The following is a 12,930-nucleotide window of genomic DNA, read 5'->3' on the forward strand; positions in this document are numbered from 1 at the left end:
GTTTCTATGTAGCGCTGTATGATGAGGTGTAGAGCTCGATCGGATCCATAAATGACAGCGAGGACATGCAAATACAAGTATAAGGGACTATTAAGTGAAATAAGGAGGTTTGGTTTGTTCGTTTGTGATCTGTGCAGGTAGCATTGAGCTAATGTGTCGTTAGCTTACATAGTGTTTACCTACCAATCAAGATGAGCTCATCGAGGGAGATAAAACGTAAGTCTCAAGGCTTTTCTTAACATAGCATGTTTTGATTGTTTGCACATAATGATGTATGATCTGCTCGATGTGGGATTATTCTGCAGAGCTGCTGAAAGCAAAGAGCAAAGCGCAGAACAGCAGCAACTTACCAGAGGAAGCGAACCTCTGCAATCAGCTGGGAGAGCTGCTGTCCAGAAACGGTAGGTGGTTCATGATGGTCACAGTATTGAGTTTACTGTTGAATGAAGATGTGTTGCAGTGATGTGAATCTCTGAAGATTCAATTCAATTCAGTTTATTTTGTATAGCCCAGAATCACAAATTACAAATTTGCCTCAGAGGGCTTTACAATCTGTGCACATGCGACATCCTCTGTTTTATCCTCTGTTTACACCCTCACATCCTCTGTCCTTACACCCTATCCTCTGTCCTTACACCCTCACCTCCTCTGTCCTTCCCTCACATCGGCACAGGAAAAACTCCCCTAAAAAACCCCTTTAACAGGGAGAAAAAAGGAAGAAATTGGGAGAACGACAGAGGAGGGATCCTTCTCCCAGGATGGACAGAATGCAATAGATGTCATGTGTACAGAATGAACAGCATAACAGAGATACAACACATTCAATGTATATGACATAAATGATTCATATAATAAGACTACATATAATAACAGCAGCAATTATTAAGATGGCATTCATCATATATAATAAAGGCAAAATGATATGATATGAGATAAGATAAAGTTAAAATAGTTAAAATAGTTTTCTGTCTGTAAATATAATATTTCAGTTATTGTTGTTTTTCTACTGTTTTTTTTTTTATTGCTTATTTATAATACTTTTTTTTTTATCTTGTCTTCGTCTCTTGTGTGCACTTTACTCTATGCTGCTGTAAGCCTGCAAATTTCCCCGCTGCGGGACTAATAAAGGATTATCTTATTTTATCTTATCTTATCTTATAAGATAATCTTTTATTAGTCCCACAGCGGGGATACACAGATAGACATACTAGGACACACATCAGAAGTTTTCAAACTGAATTGACAGCATTTACATGTCTAAATAATGCAGATTATACCGAGTTACTCATCATGTGATACATATGGATGGAGTTTTATTTGACCAGACACAACTCCTCATTTTCTAACTCTGCTTGTGTGCATCTACAAACTAACGTCAATTTACTCACCATACCTTCACATCATATAGGCCATGCTGTTGAGTTTTAAGTGGTTCTCTATAAGCAGTTATGAGCCATCATCTCTGCATTCATTTAAAGCTTTAAAGTCCTACACACCACTGTCTTCTTCTGCTGCTGTCTCCTTATGAATTAAACTGCTCCCAGTGTGACATCACTAGTAGTTTAATCAATATAGTTATCTTTTATTTTAGTCCTAATCCCTGCAAGTCTGCAATCATTTATTGTGTCTCTGTCAAATGTTCTTCTCTGTCATTTTGCACTCATCACAAAAAAACAAACATATAATGGTTTCCAGTTATGTAAAGTGCAGCTCCAACATTACTGTGTCCTGTTCTAAATCTACTCATTCATCCTCCCTCCTGTATTTTTTTTGTTCTGTATCTCAGGTGATTATGAGGCTGCTATTAGGGAGCACCAGCAGGAGTTGTCTCTCTCAGAGGTGCTAAACGATGTGATTGGACGAGCTGTGGCCAATCGTAAGATAGGAGAGTGCTATGCAGAGATGGGAAACATAGAAGCTGCTTTGAAAGTGAGTAGAAAAGGTCTTCTTTGTACAGAATACAGAATTAAACCATTTCTTAAAACTCTTCACGTTAGTACTATAGTGATACAAACGTAGCGGACAACATGCAGGCTCATATTAAAACACTCCATGGGCGTTAAGGAAGTATTTAAGGGGTTGTATGTATTTTTCTTCTTTAGCACCAGCGATGTCACCTGGACCTAGCTCGCTCTGTCAGAGATCATGCTGAGGAGCAAAGGGCGCTGGCCACTATTGGTCGAACCTACCTCTTCCGTTATGAATCAGACCAATCCAGAAAGAGTTTGGAGCAAGCAGATGATGCCTTCAGGAAGAGCCTGGCCATTGTGGATGAACGTCTTGAAGGTCTGCACTGTTTCTGTGTACTTGTTTGTCTCATCAGGGTTTTCATGCAACCTATTCAATTATCTAGTGCCCATAGTTTTTGTAATGTTTGTTTGTTCCAACATTTTTCTTTCTTCTAGGGACTGTGCCAGGGCGAGAGATTAGTGAGATGAAGGCACGCCTCTTCCTCAATCTTGGTCTGGTCTGTGATCATCTGGGGGAGCACAAACGTTGCAGCGAGTTTATCAGAAGAAGTGTCTTTATTGCAGAGTAAGAACATCCTAAACTATAATGTCAGGAATGTTTAATTTTTTCTTACACTTCTCTGACTGTGTACAACAGGTATTTACAATAAGTGTCTAAAGATTAGCATAAAGTATTATTAATTGTACTTTCTCAATTCTTATCATGTTAAGAAAGAGCCAGCTACTGGAGGATCTCTACCGTGCAAACTTTAACCTGGGCAACATTTACTTCCGTCACGGTCAGCAGTCTAATGCTGTGCGCTGCCTTGAACAGGCCAAGGAGTGTGCAAGGAAAATCAAAGACAAGTTCAGTGAGAGCGAGTGCTTTCACTGCATTGGCAAGGTATTAACCCATTCTTGAGAAAGCTTTTGCAAAAATTCCATTCAACCAAGTACCCCCTTTCTGTTATTGTGGCTGTACTCTGTGTAACTAGTGTATCGCCATGACATTTATCCACAGGTGCAGCTGTCTCTGGCTGATTTTGTAGCAGCTAGACGATCTCTGAAGAAAGCTGTCGCTCTGGGTTCCCAACAGCCACTGGACAGGCAAACAGTGAAGAAAGCTTTCAAATATGGTAAAAGAGCAATTTAGTTTATTTGCTTTTTAAAAAAAAAAAAAAAAAAATTCACAAAAGAAACCTGGGTTGATGGTGTTGTTGTTTCAATTTTATAGCGGACCTCGGTTGTAAATTGGAGGAAGAGTTGGGGGAGGATCAGGGGAAAAGCATCAGCTCCCATCAGGCCGTGGGGCTGGCAGAGCAGCTGGGGGACCTTTACTGTAAGGTTGGCTGCTACAGCAAAGCTCTGGATGCATATCAAGCTCAGGTAAAGAACTTTTGAATATTTACTTTAGCAATTCATGTCACTGCAGTTGAACTTCTCTCCATTCAAGTTTATTCACAAAATATAATGAATTATGTAAAGTTGTGTTTTTTATGTGTTGCAGTTAAAGAGCGCTGAAGCATTGGGAAAGCCTGCAAGGGAGCTGGCTGTCATCCACGTGTCCCTGGCTGCGACCTACACAGACCTGAGACAGCACAGCAAGGCAGTGGAGCACTACAGACAGGAGCTGGCTCTACGACAGGGCAACTCTGCTGAGGTACTACTGAACGATATGTATCTTCACCCAACGTTACTCTCTTTTTCTGAAGTCTGCTTTCTATGATCATGGTGATATTATCTAGATTTTATGACTATAGGTTAACCATATATAAATCCTGTAAAAAAATAATAATTACCAGCTGAATCACCTTTATGGTTTTGGGTGAAGACCGGCTTAGAAATTGACTGGTAGTGTTATTATAACTGTCAAACTGTCCACATAATTTACAATATTAATAGAATAAATTCTGCATGTTATCTAATCACTTGTTTGTGTGGATATCAGGAGTGTAGTACCTGGCTGAACATCGCAGTAGCTCAGGAGGAGAGCGGCTGTGCCTTTGAGGAAATGGACAGCAGCTACAGTGCAGCCTCACACTGCGCTCAGAAGTCTGGCCAGACCAGATTACAGGTGAGCTGAAAAGAGCCACTGAAAGTATGGAAGATGAATTGGATAAGAGAAAGTCAAACTGGATTTAAAAGGCTGAATCATTTTTGCAGGTTTTCATACATAATTGCCCTTTAAAATAGCTGCCAATCCGTATACTATATTCAATTAATAATACTTTCTAACGTTTCTAAAAGTTGATACTGTGTAAAAACACTCACTTCCCTCCCACAGAAACGCGTGTTGAGGCTCTGGCTGGCGTCGCAGCGGCGACATGGCTCATCAAATATTGATGACACTGAGGCGAGGCTGAAGGAGCTGTGTGCTGCTGAGGGCTGGAGTCCAGATGGGAGTGATGGTGAGGAAGATGAAGAGGAGGAAATGGACAACAGTGAACCTCTGGATGACAGTGATGTCGTTCTCTCAGAATCAGGTAGAACTGGCATTCTTCCCCTCTGACATCTCTAGAGAAATTATTATATTTCCCAAAGTTATTATAAGTTTCTGTGCTTGTTTATTTATGTCTCATATGACTTTTCATACGGTTTCTAGATGATGATTTGGAAGGTTATGACAAGATGGTATCAGGAAGGAGGAAGACAGGAAGGGTGAGTCATAAATGCGATCTAATTTACCCCAGCAATCATCTCATCTTTGTGTTGTATGAAGTCCCTCTTCGGTGTTTGACTCTGTGCTATTTTTGTATCTTTTTTCTTACTTTAGTGGAACAAGAGGAATGAGAAGGGCGAGACAACTCTGCACAGAGCTTGTATAGATGGAAACCTGAAGCAGGTCCAGTATCTGGTGGAACAGGTGAGAAAAACTAGAGTTGTAATTTTTTTTATTGTTTTAAGAAAGAATGCAGTTTTTTATGTAAAATGTGGCCAAAAAAGTAAAATTGAGGCAACATTGTCATCCTGGCAAATGACTGTAAAATCTTCAGTTAACAGTTAAATATCTGACTATACTGAGCAGTATAATCAGATAACAAAACTTGTGCCTAAGCTTGTTAGATATTTACTACACAAAGAACACATTAAAAAAGTTAAAAAAGACAACCTGCATTGTATGATAATTAATGATGCTCTTGCTTGTTTGTACTTCAGGGTCACCCAGTGAATCCAAGAGACTATTGTGGCTGGACTCCTCTTCATGAGGCCTGCAACCACGGTCACTATGGTAACTGATTTCATATTAACTTAATTTAAAACCTTGTTTAAATGTTGCTTTTATAAAATACAAAAAGAGAAACTCTCGCATCCTCTTTCTCTCATGCAGACATTGTAGGTGTGCTTCTGGATCGCGGTGCAAACATTAATGATCCCGGTGGACCCTCATGTGAAGGAGTGACACCTCTACATGACGCCCTCTCTTGTGGCAATTTAAAAGTTGCAAGACTCTTGGTTGAACGAGGGGCTTCTGTCACCCAACGCAACTCTAAGGTGTGTATTGCATATACGCCTCTGGTTAATTACAGGAGCAGGCTCTGTAATAGTAATGTTTACCAGTGATTCTTTAACTGTAATATACAAACTGTATATCACAAAATATTTTTGAATTAGACTGCGTGTACAGTAACAGAGGAACTGGTTTGTAAAGCTGTCAGTTACACTGTGTTTAACTCAGATACACGGCGCAATTTATAAAAACTCAGAGAGACACTTTTATTCCTTGTGGTTAAAAAAAACCTGATGTTGCCAAAAGTTCAAAACACATGTTGTAATGGATATAATTATTATGTCTTAAGTTCACATGTATATGTTTGTTTTTCATAAGGAAACCATTAATTCTATCTTCCATCTAAATCCCTCTTATCTTAAATTTAATTTGCTCCACGGTTTGAATTTTCCCTATTTTTTATTTCTAGTCATGGAGGCATGGACCTGATTCCTGTAACTATAATCAAGTTTTAAGATATTTAAGTTTCAGAGCAGAAATCCTTAAAATGTAAAAGGTTCTCTATCCGACATTCATAACATTAATATAGCAGCAGCTATTTGCAATGCAAAGTAAATTGGAGTTACAACGTCCAGTGCAAAGAATGTGCATCTGACTCATGCTTCCCCATCCTCTTTCAGGGTAACAACGCCATGGACACCTTGCGTCAGTGGCAGAGGACGTACAGCAGAGAGTTGGACAAGGACACCAAGCAGGAGTGCATCGCTACAGAGAGGCTGCTAAGGAAGGCACTTGCAGGGGGAGGTAAGGCCTTTACATTATCACAACAGTTTAGCCTCGGTTTGCTTTTTAAATATCCTTTCAGACACTTTCCCTCCCCCCACACTTATTTCTGTCTAACACAGTGCCCACTGCTCCGGCCCCGGCCAAGGCTTTTGATGCACTGCAGGACAGCCAGTTGTTTGATGCTGAGATCTCAGAGCCGCTGCTGTCCTCTGAAAGGGGCTGTTCCTCCAGCCAAGACAGGCCCCGGACCAGCAGGAGCTCAGAGGTAAAGGCAGTACCTGCCAGCCCCAAACGGTGGAAAAGCAACGGCTCAGCACAGCGCCACAAAGCCAGAGGAACAGAGGCTGCTGTCCTGTATGGGGTAATGACAATGCCAAATACATATTTATATGAAGATAGAAATACTTAATACTATAATATTTTTGTATCTGAGCTCTTAGGAGACTTTAAACACATTGTAAGCTCAAAGTTTCAACAGTGGATTGTGCTGCAAGATGCTGTTAAATCCTGTAGCAACTGTAACCACTGCCAGCCACAGAAAGTAGGAAGCTCATTGTCTCTTAATGGGCTAGTGTCGATTTAAGCAAAACCTTAAATAATTTATCATTTCTATGCTGCTTATCTGGTTCCAGAGCACGTTAATAATTAGGAATTACGGCATGTACTGAAAATAATTATGTGATATAATAATAAATCCCTTTAGGTCATCACTACTTGTTTTCCATCATTCTTTAATGCTTTGACTGGTGAAACAAGTATTAGCATACTATGTGATGTAAGAAAGGTCTGAAAAAATCTTGAGGTACCTTGTTTGCCCCTGCAGAAACCCTGCCACTGAAACTGATCTACAGTTACTGTACGTGATTTGTATGTATGTCTTCCTTAGAATAACAGCAGCTCCTCAGAAGACAGCGACTCCGACTGCCACGTAAGTCCTCTCCGTGCCGTCCGCCCTCGACACAGTTTCCCAGCAGCCCCGAGTCAAAAGGAAGTCCCTGCAAACAGAGAAACCAACCCGATCCCCAACTCCGGTCTAGAAAGTCTCCGGGAGGCTCCCGCGCCATCTGTCTTTGCACGAGAGGAGTACCACAGTGCCATTCGAAGCGTGGGGAGCGCCAAAACTCTTCTCCAGGGTCTGTCACAGCCTCAGTTCTCCAGCACACCAGCTGTTTCATCCAGCAACAAATCAGCACTGGTTCCCGAGGAGGAGTATCTGGCTGATGACTGGCTGGAGGATGATTTGGGGAAATCCAGCCGAAGAAGAAGAGGAGGCTTGGAGTGGATCAGAGTGGGATGAGAGGGGAGGACACTGCCTTGTCCTCAGCAAGAGGCCAAAACAGGCTCTTAAACCCTGACGCAGCCTGCAGAGGTATGACTTGATTATTATGTCTCATTTTATTTATTCCTCCACATATATTTGCTTGTTTCACTTTCTCTTTTCTTTTATGTTCTGCAGTCCCTTCGTCCTCCATCAGGAGTCTCCCTCTGAAAAGGAACGGCTCTCTGAAGCCTCACCAGGTCAAAATGACTCAGATGCCAGGTATGGTCAGGCTGGGCAGACGAGAGGTCAACAGGTCACACAGCCCCACAGTTACAGACGATGAGGACATGATGCCTGAGACCCCACCACCCCCACGAATGCAGGTGAGAAAAAAATCTCTGTATCATACCCTCTGTTCTGACGAGTTAGAGATGGAGTCAGTTCTACTGTAGAAAAATGCACATTTGGACAAATACTGCATTCACATGGAGTCAAGCAGACGCCTGACTCCTTCTGGACTGGAAGAAAAAACAATCCGTCCAACGGCATGGCAGGACGGCAAAACGAAACCGGACAATATGTTGCGATGGTGATGAAATAAAATATCAAATCATTTTGTGTCTATTTTATGTAAGTTTTCTAGTAATTCATGTATCTATGAAATGCAGCTTGCTATTAATATTTGATTGCAAACATGCAGGGCTACATAACATCCGCAGAGTACGGCAAAAAGTTAAAATATTTGAACTTCCACGCCAGTGCCGTCTCCGGTTACCGCTGTCGGTATTCTCTGCTGGCCTCGCATAACTTTACCTTACTGCTCTTGTCCACAAACATGATATCCGGTATATCTTTCGTCTGATGACTAATTTCGAGTTCAAAAGAGTGAAAGTTCATAAAGAGATTTTTACATCACTTAATCAGTACAACTATGACTGCAGCTAGACAATTATTGATGTTTCAGCATTACTAGGGGCATCATCATCATCAGTGTATCATCATCCGTCAGGAATCTCTGTTTTCTTCTTGATTAACTTTAGACAGTGATGAATGAGAGAGAGAGGATCAAGAAAGTAGTGCCAAGACTCTGCTGCAGCTTGAATACCTCAGCTTCACCTCGATCTAAACTGTATTTTACATCACGCTGCACAGTTTCAGTATTTGCAGATCTTAATCTTGATCTGATTTCAAGATTTGGTGCAGTTCCCCCTTTTAAAGAAGCTAATTTGTTTTGCTTATGTGTATGTTTTTTTATTTTTTATTTGTCAAGCAATTTCAGCCTCCAGCTCATAGTGTTGCTGCTCCCATGCCGAGATCACTGCCTCCACCGATCAGAATGAGGGTCAGAGTTCAAGAAGATGTTTTCCTCATTCCAGTTCCACAAAGGTTGGTGTATATGTAACTTTTTTATATATGAATAATTAACACAAGTGATGTATTTTACCTAATTTAACATTGGCTTTGACTCTATGGACCATGCTGGTGTTATTGCCTGTTTTTAATCAACATCCTCACCTCCACTGTGTTGCAGTGAGGCGGACTCCTGCACTGTGTCGTGGCTGTGTGAGCAGGCTGCTCAGCGTTATTACCAGAAATGTGGCCTTCTGCCTCGCCTCTCGCTGCAGAAGGAAGGTGCTCTGCTCTCCCCGCAGGACCTGCTGCTGGCTGTCCTACACACCAATGAAGAGGTGAGGGCCAGTTTGAGTACTGACTTTAAGAAAAGCATCTTTTTAATATTACTTTTACTTCAACAGGACATAGTTATAAAGGTGTGTTGTGCTTTTGTAGGTTCTGGCTGAAGTTTGCTCCTGGGATCTTCCTCCGCTCCCTGAGCGCTATAAGAAAGCCTGTAACAGCCTGGCAGTGGGTGAGCAACAAACACAAATGCCCAAAACCGCAAACACACACATTTTGATAACTGATCCTCGAGCCTCTGTTTTTTTTTCTCCCTGCAGATGAGAACAAGCGTGTCACCCGGCTGTGTGAGGTGCAGGATGGGAGCTCCTCTGTGTCGGTTTGCGGCCTCAGCTTGGCGGCCTCCTCCCTCAGCCCGCTCCTTCGTGCCCTAAAACTGCAGGCCAGCCTCACCGAGCTGCGTATTTCCGGCAACCGGCTCCGTGGCAACCTTCTTCCTGAGCTGGTTGCCACTACAATCACCATGCCTCGGCTTCGGCTGTTGGACATTTCTGCCAATGGCATTACAGGGGAAGAGCTGGAGAAGGCAGTAGATGCTTTAAAGGGACAGAGTCATCCTGCTTTTCCGGTAAAGATTTTTGTTGTTGTTGTTTTTAGTTTAATTTATATGCATTTATATAATAGTAACTTTAAACCGTACACTCGCTCACATTTAAACTTATTTTCTCACTCTTTTTACTCTTAATTTTGCCTCCATCAAAGCACTGAAAAATTAAATTAATTAAATTCCCACGTCTGTGGATTATAAAAAGTGATGGAGAGACATGCTGCTGTTGTATTCAGTACTACACACAAAATGCTAGTCTATTTTATTTCATTGTTATGTTTGTAGCAGGATTCTTATAAATAGATACTTCAGTCATGCAGAAGCTTTTACATTTATCTATTCATATTCTAACGGAATCTCTCTGTTAGAATTTCTCTTATGCACACTGCTGTTTGTTGTTGTTTCCTGTCACAGTGCCTGGAGGAGCTTGACCTCAGTATGAACCAGCTGGGTGACGGTGTGTCCGAGACCCTGTCCTGTCTGCTGTCCTGCTGTCCTCTGTTAGCCAAGCTGTCTCTGCAGGCCTGTGGCCTCACTGCTCGCTTCCTCCAACAGCATCGACTGCTGCTGGCCAACGCTCTGACAGGTGACTGTCTAAAGTCTCTTTCACATGTGCAGCCTATCACTGAAATGCCAAAGAATGATATTGTAGTATGATTCATGTAATAGCAAATATTGTTTATTGTTTATTATGTAGTATCAGAACCGACCATATACAAGCAATATGTGTCAGGAACCAACATATAGTCTCCTTCAGCTTGAAAGAAAGATGTTATGAGGGTTTAAAAATTTGTATATAGATAAGTCACTTATTATCTTTTGATCTTTCAGGAACAGGCCACCTGAAATCAGTGTGTCTATCCCACAATGCACTGGGCTCCACTGGCTTTGAGCTGGTGTTGAAGACTCTGCCACTCCACTGTCTCACACACCTGGACCTGTCTGCTGTCTGCAGGGGTCCGTCTGACGGCCCGACGCTGGAACACCTCACCAAAATCCTGTCACAGGTACACAAACATAAAAATACAGATATCATTCATGTGTGAACCCTTGAGAGCTATGAATGTAACTTCAGTACAAAACAAACAAATCAAAGCATTGGTCTTTGTACTAGGATGAGTGTTCACTGACCCACCTGAGTCTGGCAGCAAACGGGTTGACGGACAGCAGTGTCGCCACCTTGGCCAGGTGAGTGTGTGCTGCTGCATTTTTCTTTGAGATTATGCATAATTTTAAATATAATTATATTGTCATCATGTCTTTGAAGTATGCTGCCAAACGTCCGTGAACATCAGAATTATGATTGGATTCATTTCATGCTTCGTACATTAACACTGAGCCAAGACTTCCTTTTCACAGTGAACGATCTTTAATTTTAGGATTTCTGTGGTTTGATCTGTCTGCAATCATCAAGTGTCTCTATTCAACTTTTGGTTTCTCCTTCCAGGTGCCTGCCTTCATGTCCGACTCTGGTGACTCTGAACCTATCAGGAAATCCGTCTGTTACCTCAGCAGGACTTCTCAACATCCTGACCTCACTCAGAGAGGCTTGTCGACCTCTGACCCTTCTAAACCTTCAAGGTACGTATGTGTGTTTGTGTGTATTGGTCATAACCTACAGGATTCCAGTGTTAGGAGCTTACTGTTTCACATCAATACACGTCTTATGTTTCCTTGAGGCCTAAAATATGTGTTGTCTTCCTCATAAACATTTACAGAGGCCACTACATATTTAAACTGAGAGATCAAAGGGTTGTTGAAGATTGAAAAATCAAAATGGCAGTATGTTATTTTCATGGCCTAGGACAGTTCAATCAATATCTGAGAACATGAGCCAATAAGTCTCAAACTTGTGATGTCATCAAGTACAAAGTATGCTGCTGCTCCATAGACGATGAATGAGAGACTCAATTTGTGGACCGACAGAATGTTTGTTTTATTTTGTATTCCCAAATAAGCATTATTGATTTTCTTTTTGTACCAATATACTAAGAACTCAGAGTATAATCTATATCATCTTTCCTGATTGATTGTCCATGTAGCGTTTCCAGACACAACAAATGTGAGATGTAACACTTAAGTTTTGAGAGTTGTTCATGTTAGCTAGTATGTTTTGTTTCATAAGCGTTTAGGCTGTGTGTAATATAAAGAACATAAGTTAAATACTAGGAAGAGCTAATAAGAGCTCCTTGTTGCTTTGCCCACAGGTTGCGAGGTGTCTGGCCCCTGGGACAGTGCAGGTCTGGATGGTTTGTCAGAGCTGGTTAAGGATCTCCGTCTTTGCTCTCAGGGACTCAACAAGCTGGACCGTCAGGCCTTAAAGCAGAGCTGGGACACAAGTCGGTCACGTGGACACTTTATTGACCGAAACAGTAAGTGTCTGCTCTCTGCTGCCGACTCCTCATGAAGAGGGGAGAACTGAAATGAGTCGGAGAAAACACACTGAATTTTGAGCCAAGTGAAAACATTACCACACAACTTGTATAACAAGAGTGCTATTCCTTTTAAGGGTCTGCTCAGTTAGCAGTGATCACTTGAGGCCGTGCACTTACATCTTCGAAAAGAGCAAACTGCCAGTGGCATGGCACCCACGGACATTATGTGTATATTGTTTATATTTTGTACTCCTTATTTATGTGTATCTGAGAAAGTCTTACGTTTAATATGTTAGCAGCAGTGTGTTTGTGTCGTGATGCACCAACTGGATGAATGTATTATTTGATATAAAAAACAATTAAAGTAACTCATCATGCTTTTATAGTTCAGTGGCCCTTTTTTCATCTCTATGAAGGGACTCTTTCTGGTTCAGATAAATCCTGCACAGCCACACATTTTGCTACTTTGGTTGACGATATTGAAAACGTATTGAACATCAAACCTGCTGTACTCTCACGTACAACCCTGAGTTGTAAGTGTCGCATCTTGTGGTTAATGCAAAGTTTCGAGACTGAACCTGTGGAAATTGATACACTTATGCAACATATCTTAGAGTCTCTGAAGTCACCAGCCGTGTACTGTTTACCATTTTCACATGTATACCGGCCTGTATGACCTTTTTTCACACCAACTTCAAATGTGTTAACAACACCCAACAACATCCTTTCAGAGAGTTTGGTGGGAAATGGTTCCATTTTTTTGGACAAACTGGATGCAGTTTAAATACACCCCTTCCTAACTTGCTGATACAATAAAATAAATCTAGTGCTGAATGCATTTTACAGTTGCTATGTTTGTTTGTGAAAGT

The 12,930-nt window shown here is 41.5% G+C and overlaps 1 protein-coding gene across 1 annotated transcript; it reads left to right on the forward strand.

Annotated features, from left to right (window-relative positions):
* Positions 1-12,852, forward strand: tonsl (tonsoku-like, DNA repair protein). Its single transcript, XM_054613718.1, is given in 29 exon segments — positions 1-216; positions 306-401; positions 1,787-1,929; positions 2,103-2,286; positions 2,406-2,535; positions 2,682-2,853; positions 2,971-3,085; positions 3,184-3,335; positions 3,457-3,609; positions 3,898-4,023; positions 4,234-4,432; positions 4,552-4,607; positions 4,723-4,812; positions 5,106-5,178; positions 5,278-5,441; positions 6,078-6,201; positions 6,303-6,544; positions 7,070-7,430; positions 7,433-7,552; positions 7,640-7,827; positions 8,715-8,830; positions 8,976-9,132; positions 9,233-9,311; positions 9,400-9,707; positions 10,101-10,272; positions 10,518-10,693; positions 10,801-10,874; positions 11,134-11,267; positions 11,894-12,852. Coding segments are annotated over 29 exon segments (4,329 nt in total). The 5' UTR covers positions 1-191; the 3' UTR covers positions 12,094-12,852.
* Positions 12,853-12,930: the final 78 nt, after the last annotated feature.

This window comes from Anoplopoma fimbria, chromosome 15, assembly GCF_027596085.1.
Source record: "Anoplopoma fimbria isolate UVic2021 breed Golden Eagle Sablefish chromosome 15, Afim_UVic_2022, whole genome shotgun sequence".
In the NCBI taxonomy this organism is placed as follows: domain Eukaryota; kingdom Metazoa; phylum Chordata; class Actinopteri; order Perciformes; family Anoplopomatidae; genus Anoplopoma; species Anoplopoma fimbria.